The following is a 19,984-nucleotide window of genomic DNA, read 5'->3' as shown; positions in this document are numbered from 1 at the left end:
ATATCATTCTGCATAAATGCGCAATTGTCGTGGTCTCAGACTCCAGATGGTATGCACAATTCATCCCCGTTTCACTGTCTCTTATCATGTTTAATAGCTGTGCCTTCACCTCTGATTCTAAATGCAGTATTTATATTGGTAATAAGACCAGACATCCATTAAGCCAGCTTTATGCATTTGATTCAAAACAACACAGCTATGAAATGCAGAGGACTGTGGTGGGTGTGGTGGAGGTGTAGAGACAGAAAAACAGGTCCCATGCTCAGAGCGCCCATAGAACCAGCACTGAGCTCAGCGTGGGACTCACATTATGCCCCAACAGACACCTGCAGGGGACAGGGAAGGGTTGTCAAGGGAAGCCCAACAGCCTGCTACAGAGGGGGCAGCAACAGGGAGGGCATGGAGGTCTCATCAGAGCCGAACCTGGAGGTCCTTTCCTAGACAGATTTATTTATTTAGAGCCAGAATTTCACTCTGTCTCCCAGGCTGGAGCTCAGTGGTGTGATCTTGGCTCACCACAACCTCTGCCTCCCAGGTTCAAGCGATTCTCCTGTCTCAGCCTCCCAAGTAGCTGGGATGACAGGCACTCACCACCACACCCAGCTAATTTTGTGTATTTTTGGTAGAGATGGTGTTAACCATGTTGGTCAGGCTGGTCTCAAGCTCCTGACCTCAAGTGATCCACCTGCTTCGGCCTCCCAAAGTGCTGGGACTACAGGGGTGAGCCCCCACACCTGGCTGACCTTTCTATTTTTAATACAAACTATTACATATCTCCTCTCCCCACTGTGTGTGCAACTCGTGCTGGGGTAAGGAATAAACAAGGAAACCACTCGTTATCCCGGCAGAAACTGCATACAAAGTGGGGAAGGGGGTGTATTCCAAAGTATTCCTTGATAGCTTTCTCTCTGTTCATAAAATACACACACAAACACCTACACACACACATGGATGGCACTCAATACCCCTCCTCCCCCCGCATTGTATCCCCCTTTTTCTGTAAAGCCTTCAAAATCCCAGGTGCACCCACGGAGCCATAAGTCAGTGTGTAGTGACTGGAACAGAGGATGCATATTTCATACGTGGTCAAATACCAACAGACAGACCAGTAGGGCAAGATTATGAATGTGGAATTTATCCAACAGATGAGAATGGACAACATTTGAGGAAGGAAATGATACGATCTGACTTATTCTTTGGTAATAGTAATTCATGGCTGGCCATAAAGATCAGCGTGATGGGGAAAGAGAGTCTTGGAGCTTCTGAGGACCCCAGGAAGATACAGCAGAGATGCTGCTTCCTGCCCACATCTTGACCCACAAAGACAATGTCACCCAGGTGAATCTGTGCTCATCTGGAGACCAGGAGGGTCCTGCACATATTTCCAGTGAAAGCATGGCTGTCTGGTTAAGTGCTAAAATGTCACTTAAGCCAAAAGTATAAAAGGACTGAAGTCAAGCAAAAAATTAAACTTTGCAAACTTGGCAAGAACCATTTTGGCAGACAGCAGACAGCACCCCTGCTGGGAATGTGGGGGGCCAGGGAAACACCTTTCAGAGTTTCTCTGATTTTCCTGGGTGGGACCCACTCCCTTCAATGAGGTTCTGTGTCCTTAGACAAGGGTTTCTGCTGTCATAATTTTTCATTTGTTGGTTTCTCCTTGTAATTGTTTTTTTCTTTGCATATTTTGAATCTATTCTAAAGTATATGGTTCTTAAAGCTTTGTGAAGCAGATTCCTTTTATCATTAAACAATGATTCTAGCTATAAAAATACCTGAGTCACCCTACCCCAAGCTTTGTATTGTCTGAGTCTTCTTCTCTCTCCTCCTGTCTCCTCTTCAACTCACCTTTACATTAAATATCTGGCATTTTCTTCACTCTCTTTTTTGTCTCAGAAATTCTCAGACATTATTCCAATGTCATCTGGCATCAATATTGACTGCAGAAAGTCTCCTGAAAATCAAGTACATCTGTCTGTATTCTCTCTGGCTTTATTGAAAATGATTTGTCTCCTACTCTGTGGTTTCACTTTAGAAGGCATTTAGAGTGTCTGTATTTGTCTGGCTTCAGTCTTAGGAGTCTTCAGATCAGAAGGTCAACACATGCCTTCAGTTCTAGGAAAATCCTGGCCTTTATTTCTTTGACTAATGCTGCTTTTCCTTTCTCCCCACTCTTTTTCATTTCTCATTCAATTCCAGACATGTGTTTGTGTTTTTCAAGCCATCTTCCATGCAACTTAATTCTTCATTTACATTTCCCCTTGTACTTTTTATGCAAAGTTGTAGGTAATATCCTAATATCTAGTTTCCAGTTTGGCAATTCTCTTTTCAGCTCTGCCTAATCTACTTTTATAATACTGTATCCACACAGTGGTCAATTCTTGTTTCCATATATTCTGTTTGTTTTTAAATCTTTCTTTCCTCAGCTGCTTCTTACATTATGGTTCCTGTTTGTTTTGAAAATCTATTTAATAATTGTAAATGTATCCAATTTTGAAGCAAGCCCATCATTTCTAGGGCTTTGAATGTTCATTCTCCTATTGCATCTTCTTACTCCCTGTATTAGTCCATTTTTATACTGCTATGGAGAAGTACTCAAGACTGGGTAGTTTATTTATGAAAAGAGGTTTAGCAGACTCAGAGTTCCACTTGGTTGGGGAGGCCTCACAATCATGGTGGAAGGCAAAGGAGGAACAAGGCACGTCTGACATGGCAGCAGGCAAGAGAGTGTGTACAGGGGAACCGCCTTTTATAAAACCACCAGCTCTCGTGAGACTTACTCACTATCACGAGAACAGCACAGGGAAGACTCACTTCCCACTGGGTATCTCTGATGGCACATGGGGATTATGGGACCGACAATTCAAGATGAGATTTGGATGGGGTCACAGCCAAACCATAAAGCTTCCTTAAACTTTCTTTATACGAGCTATAATCTTTTCTGTATATTTATCTAGAGTGGGTACTACTTTATAGTGGAGAAGTCCTTTGACCCCTATGTTGTCAAGAATTCTGGGTAGATTCTGTGTAGTTTCAATTTTGTTGTGGTTTCAATTCTGCCAGAGCCCTTAGGTTCTGACAGAGTCATAAGTGATGTTGGAATGATTTTCATGTGAATTTCACCATGTGGTCCTTCTGCAACACACAGATACTAGAAATTCAGATTTCAGATCCATACCTGGAGTGTACGTTTCCCATTAGTAACTTTATATCCTACCCATGGCCCTGGACATGGGATGAGCTTCCTCCACACTTTCCCAGGCACGTAGCTGGGTGAGAGTCTGGGTTTGATTTGAGAGGTTCAGTCCCAGTGTTTCTACCACTCCTGCCTCACAGGGCACAGACCACAACCCCAGCTCGATGTCAGCACCCTTTCTGGGACTGCATCTCAGGAGCCACTGCCGGAAATCATGCTGATCCCCTGGTTGGAATTCCGTTTTAGGTCTTGGGGCTCAGGGGATCCCTTTCTTTTGCTTTCATCCAAGCTCAACTATGCACTGAAACAAGTTTTGTTACAAATTACACAGCATTTTATTTATTCTTAATGGGCATGGGACAGGGCTCAACTCAGTCTTCCATCCGAGGCAGGCCAGAAGCAGTATTCTCTCTCTTACCCTAGACTGTTTTCTAATTTCCACTAAAACCCTGACCACGTTAAGGTCCTAGAAGACAGACTGGCCAAAGCTGAGTCTGTTTTCCTTCAAATATTAGTTGAACTTTTTAGTTCTTAAGCAACAATAATCACTAAAAAACACAAATAGCAATCAGAAAAGATCAATTTTATACAAAGCATTCAACTAAAAAGGAATGGTCTCAGAGAAACAAAGTGGCAGCTCTCTCTGAAAAGATGGTGTTCTTGCTCTCCACAGAGAGCAGGGAACAGGGCTGGGGGTGCTTTCTAAGCCCTTCAATGTCCAGTTTTCAAGAAGCAACACTATCATTTTTTATCACCAGAATTGTTAGGAGGTCTTAAAATGTCAAAAAGACACAAATTCAATTAAGGTTAAAAACAAAAAACCACTAAGGAGACTGCAATGTTTTGAGTCCCTTATGGGGAAAATATTACTTAATGCTGCTAACTGCAGGAAAGCTTCCCACTATCTTGACTGTGAGTGATGAAGGGAGATGAGTCTGGGTCCCTCCTGGTTGTGACAAAATGTGAGATTCTATGTGTCTTCCCAGAATTCCAAGGGCAGCATGCAGACTGTGCTTTCTAATAAACAAAGTAAAAACAAAAATGAAAACAGATTTAGAAAGAAAATCTCTTACCTTAAACTACTTAGATATTTTTTAAGACTTGAATTTTGCTTTTGGACTGGAATTTCTACATTACTCAAACGTTCCACTATATATTTCTGCCATCACAAAAAATCATCTGCTGCTTCTTAAAGCTCCCATCTTAAGGCCTCTATTGCTAAAGCATCTTCCATGTCAATGTATCCCAACATTTTTGCAGTGTTCTCTCATGCCACATTTCTTTAATAATATTAATAGCTTATTTTATTTCTTAGTTTTAATGGGGGCAAACAACACAGATCTGAGACATCGTTATTACATTGCAGAGGATTTGAAATACATTCTCCCAGCCCTGCCGGGCATCATTACCTGTCTTCCCACATAGGAAAATCTATTTGCTATGGTGACAAATCAAGCCATAAAAACATAAGCCAACAGACAAATCCATGAACTGACATCTGAGGACCCGCCCAATGTCCGTAATTTTTTCTGCATTCTTGTTGAAAAGCAAGTGGTATCATGCATCTGTCAAAAGTTTAAAAAGAATCATGTACTCTTAAATTACTGTCCTGTATTAAATTGACAGATGATATGATACACGGATTTTTGCTATGTCAAGATAAACCAGCATGTCCTCTTATTGTTACATAGTATCTGGTTACTGCCTTTATCTAACAGGTAACAGGAGTCACTAAGAAAATTATACAAATTGAGGCTGGGCATGGTGGCTCATGCCTGTAATCCCAGCACTTTGCGAGGCTGAGGCAGGCGGATCACCTGAGGTCAGGAGTTGGAGACAGCTTGACCAACATGCAGACACCACATCTCTACTAAAGTGCAAAATTAGCTGGGCGTGGTGGGACATGTCTGTAATCCTAGCTACTCAGCAGGCTGAGGCAGGAGAACTGCTGGAACCCAGGAGAGGGAATTTGCACAGAGCGGAGATTGCAACATTGCACCCAGCCTGGGCAACAAGAGTAAAACTCAATCTCAAAAAAACAAAAACAAAAACAAAAACAGGCCGGGCGCGGTGGCTCAAGCCTGTAATCCCAGCACTTTGGGAGGTCGAGGTGGATGGATCACGAGGTCAACAGATCGAGACCATCCTGGTCAACATGGTGAAACCCCGTCTCTACTAAAAATACAAAAAATTAGCTGGGCATGGTGGCGCGTGCCTGTAATCCCAGCTACTCAGGAGTCTGAGGCAGGAGAATCGCCTGAACCCAGGAGGCGGAGGTTGCGGTGAGCCGAGATCGCACCATTGCACTCCAGCCTGGGTAACACGAGCAAAACTCCGTCTCAAACAAAAACAAAAAAAAAAAAAAGAAAAAGAAAAGAAAATTATACACATTAAGACAGTCCTAGTATTCAGTTGGCAAATTATTATGACAACTGAGATTATTCTTAGTAAATTTATTATTATTGCTATTATTAGAGGTCTCCCTGGAGAAACTACATTCCCGTGAATGGCATGGAGACCCTTGTTAACCAAAACGCGTCTCCATGCTCACACTGTTGTGCATTTCAAGGGTTTAGAGTTGAGCTGTCTGTATATTGTTGGTGGGAAGAAAGGTATCAATGAATAACAATCAATCTGTTAAATATTTTTATCTCAGGAAAACATAGTCCTGAGTTTCAAAGCCTCGCAATACGGAACATGTAAGTCATCTGCATATTCAGATCATGATCTACAGTTTATATACAATTACAATTTTAATTTCTCTGAAAAGCAGCCCACCCTTGTAGAGATCCCCCAGCTGTAGAATTCGGAGGTCTCCAGCATCCCGTAAACTTTGTCCCTGTTGGCCTGTGTTTGACAGATATTATCATCTGCCACCAGGCTAATCATTCAATGTGTATCCAAAGAACTAGCTCTCACCAAAAGAACTCGTATTAAAATGCAAATAGGTGTTTCCCACTTCACTGGCTTAGCGGTGGCAGGCTGTTAACAGCTTTCTGACAAGAGAGAGAGAAGCTAAATGAGGTGGTGCCTTAACCTTCTGGGTGTACGGAGCGCTGCACACCCACCTCCAAGCCACAGGTGCTGCCACCAGCCTGTGGCTAGTCATTTCTGTGCCATGACATTTATGAGTTAACTCACAGAAGCTGCCGAAGAAATCACGGAACAAAAAGGCTTGATTTCAGATTCTCCCTCTGTGTCTAGCCAGCTCTCACTTAGACTAATTACTTAAATGATTTTAAAAATGTATGAATATTCATGTGTCAGCGCTTTGCGAAACTAAAGCACAGCTGAGACCTCTCCAGGAGCCCTTCCTCCTCCCCGATCTGGAGCGACCTCACTCGCACATCTGAAAGCCCTGGCTGGGCAGCTTCAGAGAACCACATCCCAGTGGGGAAGGGCAGGCCAGAGCAGCGGGCCCCCACCCCCACTGCCCGACCTGCCTCCACCCCCACCCTTGGCCGGATGGGGGACTGTTCTTATTGGAGCAAGTCTGTCTGGTTTTAAACAGCTGGAAGCTGATCTGCCCTGGGGAGCAGCAGCCCGCACGTTTCTTCCCTTTTCACGCCACTGTCACACACTCGCTGTGAACCGACAGGATGTGTGATATGGAGGTCCAGCAAATGCAGGTGACAGGGGAGGTGCCCCAGCATTGATTGTCCCAGACCACGTGGTGACCAGGGGAGGTGCCCCTGGGATTGTCCGGACCCCGTGATGACTGGGAGAGGTGCCCCTGGGATTGTCTGGGACCCTGTAGTGACTGGAGGAGGTGTGGCTGGGATTGTCCAGGACCATGTGGTGACCAAGGGAAGTGCCCCTGGGATTGTCTGGACCCCGTGATGACTGGGAGAGGTGCCCCTGGGATTGTCTGGGACCCCGTAGTGACTGGAGGAAGTGCAGCTGGGATTGTCCAGGACCATGTGGTGACCAGGGGAGGTGCCCCTGGGATTGTCCGGACCCCGTGATGACTGGGAGAGGTGCCCCTGGGATTGTCTGGGACCCTGTAGTGACTGGGAGAGGTGCCCCTGGGATTGTCCAGGACCCTGTAATGACTGGGCGAGGTGCCCCTGGGATTGTCCGGACCCCGTCATGACTGGGAGAGGTGCCCCTGGGATTGTCCAGGACCCCGCAGTGACCAGGGGATGTGTCCCCGGGATTGTCCAGGACCCCGCAGTGACCAGGGGATGTGTCCCCGGGATTGTCCAGGACCCCGCAGTGACCAGGGGATGTGTCCCCGGGATTGTCCAGGACCCCGCAGTGACCAGGGGATGTGTCCCCGGGATTGTCCAGGACCCCGCAGTGACCAGGGGATGTGTCCCCGGGATTGTCCAGGACCCCGCAGTGACCAGGGGATGTGTCCCCGGGATTGTCCAGGACCCCGCAGTGACCAGGGGATGTGTCCCCGGGATTGTCCAGGACCCCACGGTGACCAGGGGAGGTGCTCTGGGATTGTTTAGCAGTGTGCTCTGGTCTGACATCCATCCGGTGGTGCTAGGCCTGAGAAGCCACAGACCCTGGCTGGAGTGCCCTGAGGGAGCAGCCCACTTCCCCACGTCCAAGACAATGATGGTAGTCTTAGGGCAGCCTGGGAGAGCCAGGGTTCCTTACAGAGTCAATCCCATGACCTCGGATATTCCCAGAAATCATCCAGTATCCCTACCAGGACTCTGGGCTGATTTACCAGCCTTCTTTCAGTCCAAACCCTCACCTCAAACATGATTGATTCTGATGTATTGGGACCAAGCTCTTTCCACTGCAGCACTAAGTGGCACGTGACCACAAAACACACCCCACATGGCCACTGTCATTGGCTGAGGCAGACACTTGTTAGAAACGAGGAGACAAAAAACGTGATGCATGTGTTTAAACCACTGTATACAAGGTTTTATATTTCACCATTTCTCTCACACGCTGAAAACTCTGGATAGGGGCCCTGGGGGAAAGAGAATGAAACATGAAGGCAAAGCATGATGCGCGGTTCCATGGTGGGAGTGACAACGGAAGTTACAACGATAAGAAATAACAGAACTCAAACACCCACAGACAGGGTGGAGGATTTCATCAACCTGTGCTGCAGCCTGGGTGTCTGCAGGAGAAGGACATGGCTTCCCCCTCTCAGGTGGCCTGGGCCACACCCAGACCAGCATCCCAGTCTCCACCCAGGAAGAGCCCCCACCCGCCTGATGCTAAACCATCACCTTTTGACTCTGGAAATGCCAAGGGTCCAAAGTCTGATATTTTGGATAAAACTGAAGCTTAAGATTTTCAAATGTACAGTCACTGACTTTCCCATGGACACATCTATGTATTGTATGCCGACTGAATGACATAGGAAAAGGTTTTAAAACTTTGTCATACCTCTATTGACCACCAAATGATGGAAACTGAGTCTTCGATAGAAGTTCCAAGTTAACCCTGTATTCACTTTGTATTTTTTAACTTGTGGGTAAGAGCCTTTCCAGGGGATGTGATGAAGCTTCTGAGGCCCTGAGTATACAGAAGCCTTTCCCTTTCGGCTCCTAGAGTCACGGGGCGGCATCATCTCACCAGGTGGGAGCAGACCTGGGCTGGGCCGTGACCCAAAGGCATGTTCCTGGGGTTGGTTGTGTCCCGAGTTCCTGAGGCTGACTCGTTTTCTAGCCAGTTTGCCTCTTTCTACTGAAAGCAGACCTCCAAATCAAAGCTGTGGTTCATTCAGAGTCCCCATTCACAGGGTCAGGTGCGTACACATTCTCTTATTCTCTCTAATTAGACCACTGGAAAATATCACATAAATGCTGCTTTCACTAATTCCCAACACAGTCAATAAATCACAGGCTCAGGAGCCCCGCTTCGCTGCATGCTCTAAACATGAGACTTGGGCTGAAAGTTAAATAATCACACACTGGTGACCATCACTCACCACAGCAATGACCCCACACACTCTCAGGCTGAGCCGCCCACTGCCGGGAAGGGCTCCCCAGCCCCACTCAGCCCGTGGCTCACTGGCACCCCGGGCGGAGGCACTCAGAGCCAGTAAGCCTGTCGGCATGTGTTACCTCGCAGGAACTGAAGAAAACACGTTAACCCAGAACAAGAAACCATCATGAAGAAAATATCTCAGTCTGATGGTAATGCCAACTCTTCTTCAGAGCTGAGCTGCTCATTCCTAATGCCCATCCCGCCCTTTGCTTCAGTTATGTTATTCACGCTCATTTCAAACAGCATGCAGAACGCGTCCTCCACATTCGCGGTTCTCTCCAACACGCTTCATGCCAGATTGTCGCCAGCCACACATCTGTGAGCCGCGTGGCCATGCCCACCCCAGGCAGCACGTCAAGTACTCACCTTCTGGCTCCCCGCAGAGCGTGCACTGCGACTCTGAAAACAGAGACAGAGAGAAGCTGTTACAACAGGGGACTCAACCATGCGGTTAAAACGTTTCAGCAGCAGCAATAACAAAACTACAACCTTGAGGCGATGTGGCCGGGCCACGCGACGATGCGGCCGGGCCATGCAACAATGCGGCCAGGCCACGCCAGTGGCTCCTCCGTAAACACAGCCGGCTCTGACCTGCACGCCAGCAACCGCTATTTCAACCACAACCCTTGGCACATGTTTTACAATTTTATTTTTGAGAATTAAAAAAATTTTTTTAAATTTTAAGTTCTGAGATGCGTGTGCAGGACGTGCAGGTTTGTTACACACATATACGTGTGACGTGGTGGTTTGCTGCACCTACCAACCTGTCATCTGGGTTTTAACCCCCGCATGCATTAGGCATTTGTCCTAATGCTCTTCCTCCGCCTGCCCCCCACCCCCCAACAGGCCCTGGTGTGTGATGCTCCCCTCCCTGTGTCCCTGTATTCTCACTGCTCAGCTCCCACTTAGGAGTGAGTGTTTGGTCATAACGGCCTCTCTGTCACATGCACACAGCAAACACACTTTCTTCATTGTATATGGTTAAATGCAAACTACCTAGATGAAGCAAAAATGAATATTTTATCACAATTTCAATATTGAAATCTCGACTTTGGCTACAGCTATTCTGTCTCCTTTCAGGCACAAAATTCATGAGCAGAAGTGTATTATTAGATTTCAGGAAAGCTCTGGAATCCCTGGGTACTGACTGAGTCTTCTTTAAGAAGGTCCATGAGTGACTGTGAATGTCGCTCTGCCTGTAGGATAGACACAGATACTCTGGGAGCACGGCATTTGCAATTCATCCTCACACAGGAGAGCTGTAGCAAGTGCATCATCAGCACAGGCACAAGGGCTTTGTGGGAAAGAATTCAGACTTGGGGGCCACGTAGGCCTGGGTTCAAAGCCAGCTACCATCCACTCTCCTGAGAACGTGTGGGCAGGTGACCTAACCCCCTAGCCCTGATCTAGTGTCGAGGCTTCTGAGGTCACAGGGGTGGGAGGGGTGAAGGAGTACATGTGTCAGCTATCAAGGCCATGGGGACAGTGCTGCCCGCATGGGCCCCCTGGAAGACACCGACTCCTCCACACCAGCCACAGCGGTGCACCCTCTGCCATCCAGGTGACAGCTGGGCCCACAGAGGAGACGCCACGTGATGCCATCTGGGCTGGACCCCGAAGGACTAACAGGATTTTAAATGGGAATCTGGGGAGGGAGCACAGACATCCCAGGAAGGGCATGAACGAGACGAGCAGGCAGGGGATGGCAGCAGCATCTGCCCGGAGGGACGGCACTGGGGAGGCAGGGAGGCAGGGAGGTGAGTGGAGAGCGTTCAGGAGGGAATGGAATGTCGCAAAAGGGGTTGAGGTTTTCAAAATAAACGTTAGGAAGCAAAAGTCGTTTTTGGGGCAGAGCCTCACAGGGGCTCATGGTTCCTTCAGAAGGTCACCTTGGTGGCTGGGCTGGGTGGGCAGGGACAGAGCCCACACAGGGCCCATGTGTTTGCGGCAGGTCTGGCTCTGTGGGAGAGTGGGAGAATGTTCTGGCAGAAAGAAAAGAATATGAACTGTCATTTAAAACTGACTGACTGAGCTCTCCAGACTTCAGGGAGACAGAGCCACATGCCTCAAGCGGACACTTCTGGTCGCACCTGCCTTCACGGGCACCGGTGGAGCAGAGGGGAGAGAAGACTTTGGGGGCTGCAGGGAAGACCTCAAGGAGCAGCCCTCGGACACAGGAGCCCTGGGCCCATGGCCACGTGGTTCAGTATGAGAGTAATGGCCAGGTACTGGTCCACACACAGGGCTACCTCCATCCCGGCCACCACCACCAGCAAAGCCTGTGGAGGATGCAGGGGCTCCTGTCACTGAGGACACATGGGCAGCCAGCGCAGGCTGGGGCCATCCCATCACTGCCATCACTGAAGCAGACCTCAGGTTTAGTTAACCCAGAAACGCAGGCACCACCTTCATACATTCTGCAGAAAGTGGGAACGGAGGGACTGGTGACTCAGTTTCCCTTCAGGTTCTAGGGTGAGACTCCCCGTACTGGCATCCAGCCGCAGGAGGCGCAGGCACGACTGGGCCCTTATGCACACACAGAGTGCTGGGCTGGAGAGACTGGATGGGATGGCCGGGGAGTGAGGCCAAGGAGGAAATGCCAGGAGCAGGCTTGGCAGGTGTGCAGTGTGCTGCCAGGACTGGGTTTTGCCGGAGTGAACTACATGGACCAGGGAAGCTGGAAACCAGAAGGAAACAATTCTGCACACTCGGCCTCCAGAAACCTGAAGGGGGTTTCTGGTCTCTTCCTGAGAAGAACTAGGGCAAGAGTCTCCCGGGAAAGAAGCCACTGAGTCATATGGACAAAAAACTGCTTTAAATAAGAGCAAGAGATCCTGAAAGCCTGTTTTAGTATCAAGATGCAAGAAGCTGTCTCAGGCCACAGATCACTTAATTTTCCCCAAACCAAAAGGAAATGTGCCGATGATCACCCTCCATGGTAACTTCATGAGAATCACTCCCAAACCAGAGGTTGTGGGGAGTCCCATGACATAGGAGCCCACTTCATCTTATTTAATCGAGAAGTTTCTAAATGTGACCACTGAGACCTTGGCAGGACACCCAGGAACACAAAGTAAACACAGTGTCAGGAACTGTGGGTTCCACTCTGGCCTCCCACGTGGAGGAGACCACGAGGCTTTGGTGGACCCATCAGAGGCCACACGCCAGGGACAGAGTGGAGTCCTGGATGAGTCCAGGGTCCCTCCAGTGCAGGGCAGACGCTGACTTCACTATGGTGCCTGTGGAGGCACTGATTTCAGGGAAGGGAGAGGCCGACTGAGACCCAGGAGGCTGGGTTCTGTGACCTGCACTCAGCGCCACACCCGCAGTCACACTGGGTCCAACTCGGGTCCCCGGCCGTGGCTGCCTCCCGCTCCAGGCCCCCAGGAGGGACTGGAAGCCTCACGCGGTGGCTCACTCAGACGTGGATCAGGGACTTTGCTTCTGCACCTCTCGCTCAACATGAACCAAAATGTGCATCGAAACTGACCAGCATTTAAGGCTTTCCCCACAGAGCTCATCTTCATCACAGGTCACATGTGCTTAAAATCACCCAGCAAGCTGAAAACACAGCAGGCTCACTAACAGCATCAAGGACCCTTTCCAGGAATTCTTCCCCAAGTAAGAAAATATTCACAATACAGAGGAGAATCAAACTCCATACACTGTGGATTCATCATTAGTGCAGTCTCATTTAAACTAGGGACCACACTGATCTATGCTGATGGACACGGATGGAGAAATCCGCCTGGCGATGCTGTGTGTGAAGCTGTCCGTGCAGCACACACAGCCCCCATGAGGACCGGCTCCTTCCCCAAGCTCCAGATGCGGAGAGCACAAGCCTGGCCAGTGTCTTCTGGCACAAAGTGTGCACCTTATTTTGATCTCCCAGAAAAGAGGAGCCTGCTGCATCTCCTGGGTAAATGCATAAGGTGTTTTATCTCTAGAGGCTACTCTAAGTCTATGCACGTTTTTGGAGAGGCAGCTTTGAGCTCTGTGGCCCAAGCTCACACTCTCTTGGCTTCTGCATGGTGGCGGCCTCCACAGCACCCATCCTCCCTCCTGCCACCAACCCGGGGAGGGGTGCACAGCAGCAGCGGAAGGACTGGGAGATTACAGAGCACTGCAGCTCTCCTGGAGCCCCGAGAAGAAACAGCACACATGGGACCCCCCAGCTGCTGCAGCCACACGTGGTGGACACAGCCTGGGCCCTCGGCCAGAGCTCCTCAGGGCAAGACCGAGCTCAGCGTTGCTGGGGATGGCACCGCGTTCCTGAAGCTGGTTCCAACCCAGCCGTGAATGCAAAGAGCATCCCTGCCCCTTCTACAGGAAGCCAGGTGGGGACAGGCCCGGCGTGGGTGGCATTTGCCGTGGGCCGTGCAGGCAGCAAAGGGGCAGTAGGAGGAGGGCTGGCACTGGGAGGCCCATGGGGGTGCCTAGACGCGAGGCCCAGCATCTGGCTGCTATGACAATTGCACTGATTTGCTGCTTCCCCCATCCTCTGTCCTCCTCTGCCTCCCTCCAGCTGCGACAGTCACTAAGAGAGAGGGAGGGAAATCCACCGACGTCTTTCCTCTTCCAAGTCTCAGAGCACATGGCAGGATGCTCTGCTGTGCTCATTAAGAAAGGCTCCGTGTCCGCAGCCACCTAGAGGCCCCGTGTCCAGCTTCAGCAGGAGCTCTAGATGACAGCAGGCCTGGCAGGCTGCCACAGATATTGCCCAGCCGTGGCACCCGGTGGCCTTGCCAGCACTTCTTACACAGCACTATGCAAAACTATGACCCTTTGTCAAGACTGTGTGAACAGGCACTCACTTGTGCAAGCACACGATATAACAGAACCGTGTGACCACATGACCCAGGACAGCATGACTGTGATAACACAACAGGCCACGTGACAACACGACAGTGTGACAGTGTGATGATGTGACTGTGACACCATGACACAGGACACCATGACTGTGATAACACAACAGGCCACGTGACAACACGACAGTGTGACAGTGTGAGGATGTGACTATGACACCATGACACAGGACACCATGACTGTGATAACACAACAGGCCACGTGACAACACGACAGTGTGAGGATGTGACTGTGGCCCCATGACACAGGACACCATGACTGTGATAACACAACAGGCCACGTGACAACACGACAGTGTGACAGTGTGAGGATGTGACTGTGACACCATGACACAGGAAACCATGACTGTGAGAACACAACAGGCCACGTGACATGACAGTGTGAGGATGTGACTGTGGCCCCATGACCCAGGACAGCATGACTGTGAGAACACAACAGGCCACGTGACAACACGACAGTGTAACAGTGTGAGGATGTGACTGTGGCCCCATGACCCAGGACACCATGAGTGTGAGAACACAACAGGCCCACGTGACATGACAGTGTGAGGATGTGACTGTGGCCCCATGACCCAGGACAGCATGACTGTGAGAACACAACAGGCCACGTGACAACACGACAGTGTGACAGTGTGAGGATGTGACTGTGACACCATGACACAGGAAACCATGACTGTGAGAACACAACAGGCCACGTGACATGACAGTGTGAGGATGTGACTGTGGCCCCATGACCCAGGACAGCATGACTGTGAGAACACAACAGGCCACGTGACAACACGACAGTGTAACAGTGTGAGGATGTGACTGTGGCCCCATGACCCAGGACACCATGAGTGTGAGAACACAACAGGCCCACGTGACATGACAGTGTGAGGATGTGACTGTGGCCCCATGACCCAGGACACCATGAGTGTGAGAACACAACAGGCCCACGTGACATGACAGTGTGAGGATGTGACTGTGGCCCCATGACCCAGGACAGCATGACTGTGAGAACACAACAGGCCACGTGACAACACGACAGTGTGACAGTGTGAGGATGTGACTGTGGCCCCATGACACAGGACACCATGACTGTGATAACACAACAGGCCACGTGACAACACGACAGTGTGACAGTGTGAGGATGTGACTGTGGCCCCATGACACAGGACACCATGACTGTGATAACGCAACAGGCCACGTGACAACATGACAGTGTAACAGCATGACTGAGACAATACAACACGCCCAGGTGAAAACACAACAGTGGGACAGTAAGAATTTGACTGTGACCCCATGACTGTGAGACAACACAACAGGCCCATGTGACAACACGACAGCATGACCACATAATAATGTGACGTGGCTATAGGACACGTGACCCTGAGACAACATGATGCAAGAATATGCAGCATGCCTACATGGCCATGCGACAGTGTGATAACGCGACGTCACTGTGGGAAATCATGGCCCTAGGATGAGATGACAACTGACTGTATGACAACAAGGCCACAGGGCTGTCTGACAGGATTCCACGTCTCCATGACCACACGGCTGTATGACAACATGGCCACGTGGCTGTATGACAACAAGGCCACAGGGCTGTATGACAGGATTCCACGTCTCCATGACCACATGGCTGTATGACAACATGGCCACTTAGCTGTATGACAGGATTCCACGTCTCCATGACCACACGGCTGTATGACAACATGGCCACGTGGCTGTATGACAACAAGGCCACAGGGCTGTATGACAGGATTCCACGTCTCCATAACATGGCTGTATGACAACATGGCCACGTGGCTGTATGACAGGATTCCATGTCTCCATGACCACATGGCCACAGGGCTGTATGACAGGATTCCATGTCTCTATGACCACACGGCTGTATGACAACATGGCCACGTGGCTGTATGACAGGATTCCATGTCTCTATGACCACACGGCTGTATGACAACATGGCCACGTGGCTGTATGACAGGATTCCATGTCTCCATGACCACACGGCTGCATGACAACATGGCCACAGGGCTGTATGACAGGATTCCATGTCTCCATGACCACACGGCTGTATGACAACATGGCCACGTGGCTGTATGACAACATGGCCACAGGGCTGTATGACAGGATTCCATGTCTCCATGACCACACGGCTGTATGACAACATGGCCACTTAGCTGTATGACAGGATTCCACGTCTCCATGACCACACAGCTGTATGACAACATGGCCACGTGGCTGTATGACAGGATTCCATGTCTCCATGACCACACGGCTGTATGACAACATGACCACAGGGCTGTATGACAGGATTCCATGTCTCCATGACCACACGGCTGTATGACAACAAGGCCACAGGGCTGTATGACAGGATTCCATGTCGCCATGACCACACGGCTGTATGACAACATGGCCACGTGGCTGTATGACAACAAGGCCACAGGGCTGTATGACAGGATTCCATGTCTCCATGACCACACGGCTGTATGACAACATGGCCATGTGGCTGTATGACAGGATTCCATGTCTCCATGACCACACGGCTGTATGACAACATGGCCATGTGGCTGTATGACAGGATTCCACGTCTCCATGACCACACGGCTGTATGACAACATGGCCACGTGGCTGTATGACAACAAGGCCACAGGGCTGTATGACAGGATTCCATGTCTCCATGACCACACGGCTGTATGACAACATGGCCACATGGCTGTACGACAACAAGGCCACAGGGCTGTCTGACAGGATTCCATGTCTCCATGACCACACAGCTGTATGACAACATGGCCACGTGGCTGTATGACAGGATTCCATGTCTCTATGACCACACGGCTGTATGACAACATGGCCACGTGGCTGTCTGACAGGATTCCATGTCTCCATGACCACACGGCTGTATGACAACATGACCACAGGGCTGTATGACAGGATTCCATGTCTCCATGACCACACGGCTGTATGACAACAAGGCCACAGGGCTGTATGACAGGATTCCATGTCGCCATGACCACACGGCTGTATGACAACATGGCCACGTGGCTGTATGACAACAAGGCCACAGGGCTGTATGACAGGATTCCATGTCTCCATGACCACACAGCTGTATGACAACATGGCCACGTGGCTGTATGACAACAAGGCCACAGGGCTGTATGACAGGATTCCATGTCTCCATGACCACACGGCTGTATGACAACATGGCCATGTGGCTGTATGACAGGATTCCATGTCTCCATGACCACACGGCTGTATGACAACATGGCCACGTGGCTGTATGACAACAAGGCCACAGGGCTGTATGACAGGATTCCATGTCTCCATGACCACACGGCTGTATGACAACATGGCCATGTGGCTGTATGACAGGATTCCACGTCTCCATGACCACACGGCTGTATGACAACATGGCCACGTGGCTGTATGACAACAAGGCCACAGGGCTGTATGACAGGATTCCATGTCTCCATGACCACACGGCTGTATGACAACATGGCCACATGGCTGTACGACAACAAGGCCACAGGGCTGTCTGACAGGATTCCATGTCTCCATGACCACACAGCTGTATGACAACATGGCCACGTGGCTGTATGACAGGATTCCATGTCTCTATGACCACACGGCTGTATGACAACATGGCCATGTGGCTGTATGACAGGATTCCATGTCTCCATGACCACATGGCTGTATGACAACATGGCCACGTGGCTGTCTGACAGGATTCCATGTCTCCATGACCACACGGCTGTATGACAACATGGCCACGTGGTTGTATGACAACAAGGCCACAGGGCTGTATGACAGGATTCCATGTCTCCATGACCACATGGCTGTATGACAACATGGCCACGTGGCTGTATGACAGGATTCCATGTCTCCATGACCACACGGCTGTATGACAACATGGCCACATGGCTGTATGACAGGATTCCACGTCTCCATGACCACACGGCTGTATGACAACATGGCCACGTGGCTGTATGACAGTATTCCACGTCTCCAGGATCACATGGCTATATGACAACATGGCCACATGGCTATAGGACAGGATTCCATGTCTCCATGATCACAACATGACTACATAGCAATGTGACCACATGACAAATGTGACAACATGAACATATGATCACACACTCCCATGACAACATGACTGCAGGAAAATATGACTATGAGGTACTGGACTCTGGCAGCATGACTGTGTAACAATAACATGATTATATCACATGACTGCGTGGCAACAGGACGACACGGCGATGACCATGTGACAATGTGCCTCTATTCCAACCTGACGGCGTTCCACCATGACTGCGTTCCAACGTGACTCGACAGAGGCCAAAAACTCCACCAATCATCAACTGAGTGACGCCTAAATACACTGCAATCAGCCAGACACAGCGGTTTCTGCCTGTAATCCCAGCCCTTGGGGAGGTCGAGGTGGCATCACTTAGGTCCAAGAATTTGAGGCTGCAGTGAGCCACAGTACACAAGTGCACTTCAGCCTGGGGACAGAGGGAGACCCTGCCTCAAAAATAGATAAATAAATAATATCTGTGGATGCTATGGAATCTTATCTGCTAAAATGGAAAACTGTCAAACATTAAAAACACAAAGGGCAAAAGGCAAAACACTATCTCATTTTTATTTTTGGATGTGCATTCTTTAATACTGACTTAATAAATATTTATAGAAAACCTACCTTCTGTCAGGTACCACGCTAGGAGAGAGTCGTTGATAATATTCCAACACACGAGTCATGTATATTTATAAATGCGAAGTAAAAGCCCAGAATGACAGTGAATTCCTAGAAATTATTTCTCAGGGAGAAACTGTGGCAACAGTAGTGCCGGTTTCACGGGTTAAGGAAGGGAGAAATGAACATAAAGTGAAGCTCTCGGCAAACGTGTTCATTTCTAACTTGAAAACCAGTGTTTAAACTGCAAATAGTCAATGTATAAGACAAGTTACCTGTAGCACAAAGTCAGCCCCTAAAGATTCGCCCAGATTTCCCCAGTGTGCAACGAAGCCGCATCACACACTGTGCTTATATCCCTAGATTTGTGCAAATGAAGACCACACCCCAAAGCCGCCAACGGCACATTTCTCACACTGTAGCCCCTCGTCTCCGATGCCTGACTGTAACCAGGAAACGCACCGACAGTAAACGTGCTCCACTGTTAACTAATGAATCATGTGTAGGATACTTCCTTCAATTATATAATTGCATTCAAATTCAATTCTCATTCAATTTTTTTTAATTAACTGAAAAATATGTGACGACAGACCCAGGAGTGAGAGGCTTCGCTAAAGCAAGGAAGTGCAGGGAACAAACGTGAACGTCAGAAGCTCAGACAGGGAGGCAGGGTGTCCTCTCTTCGCCTGCAGCCACCGTTTCTGGTCCTGGGTAACTACCTGCTCTGGATCCTCGTGTGAATGCCACCAAGTTCTTATGGCCAGATGGACACGAGGATGCTCAGCTATCCTCAGAAAAGACATTCATTCACTGCCTTCTTCCTTCAACGAACGTGACCGAACCACCTTCGTGGTCCTAGCATTGCTCCTCAGCTGGGGCCGGCTACCATCAACACAGGGTTGTCTCTGGCTCCCAGAGCTTTTATTCTGGAGCCCCTGGTCCCGCGGCTGTGGCAGGAGGAAGTGCGCAGTGTGCAGACCCGGCGCTCGAGCTGCTCTGGAGACAAACTGTGAGCTCACAGCTCAGCCTCTCTGCTCACGATTGAAATAGCATATCTGACTTCAGGGTGTTTCCGGGGAGCAGATTTACCCTCAGAGTAAGCTTAGCCTAAGTAAGTTAAATAACTGCTGGGCACAGTGGCTCATGCCTGTAATCCCAGCCCTGTGGGAGGCCAAGACGGACAGATCACCAAGGTCAGGAGTTTGAGGCCAGCCTAGCCAACATGGTGAAACCCTGCTGTCTCTACCAAAAATACAAAAATTAGCCGGACATGGTGGCGCA

The 19,984-nt window shown here is 49.6% G+C and overlaps 1 protein-coding gene across 6 annotated transcripts in view; it reads right to left on the bottom strand.

Moving 5' to 3' along the window:
- Nucleotides 1-19,984, bottom strand: part of DLGAP2 (DLG associated protein 2) — a 923,452-nt gene that overhangs the window by 396,200 nt on the left and 507,268 nt on the right. For all 6 annotated transcript variants that reach the window (XM_054243655.2, XM_054243654.2, XM_054243652.2 and 3 more), the window contains one exon: nucleotides 9,524-9,556. In XM_054243655.2, the coding sequence (XP_054099630.1) occupies nucleotides 9,524-9,556 (33 nt within the window). The remainder of the gene's footprint in view (nucleotides 1-9,523; nucleotides 9,557-19,984) is intronic.

The sequence above is a fragment of the Callithrix jacchus genome, chromosome 13 (genome assembly GCF_049354715.1).
Source record: "Callithrix jacchus isolate 240 chromosome 13, calJac240_pri, whole genome shotgun sequence".
In the NCBI taxonomy this organism is placed as follows: Eukaryota; Metazoa; Chordata; class Mammalia; order Primates; family Cebidae; genus Callithrix; species Callithrix jacchus.
Note: the sequence above shows the minus strand (reverse complement) of the source record. Positions and strands in the feature narration are given on the sequence as shown.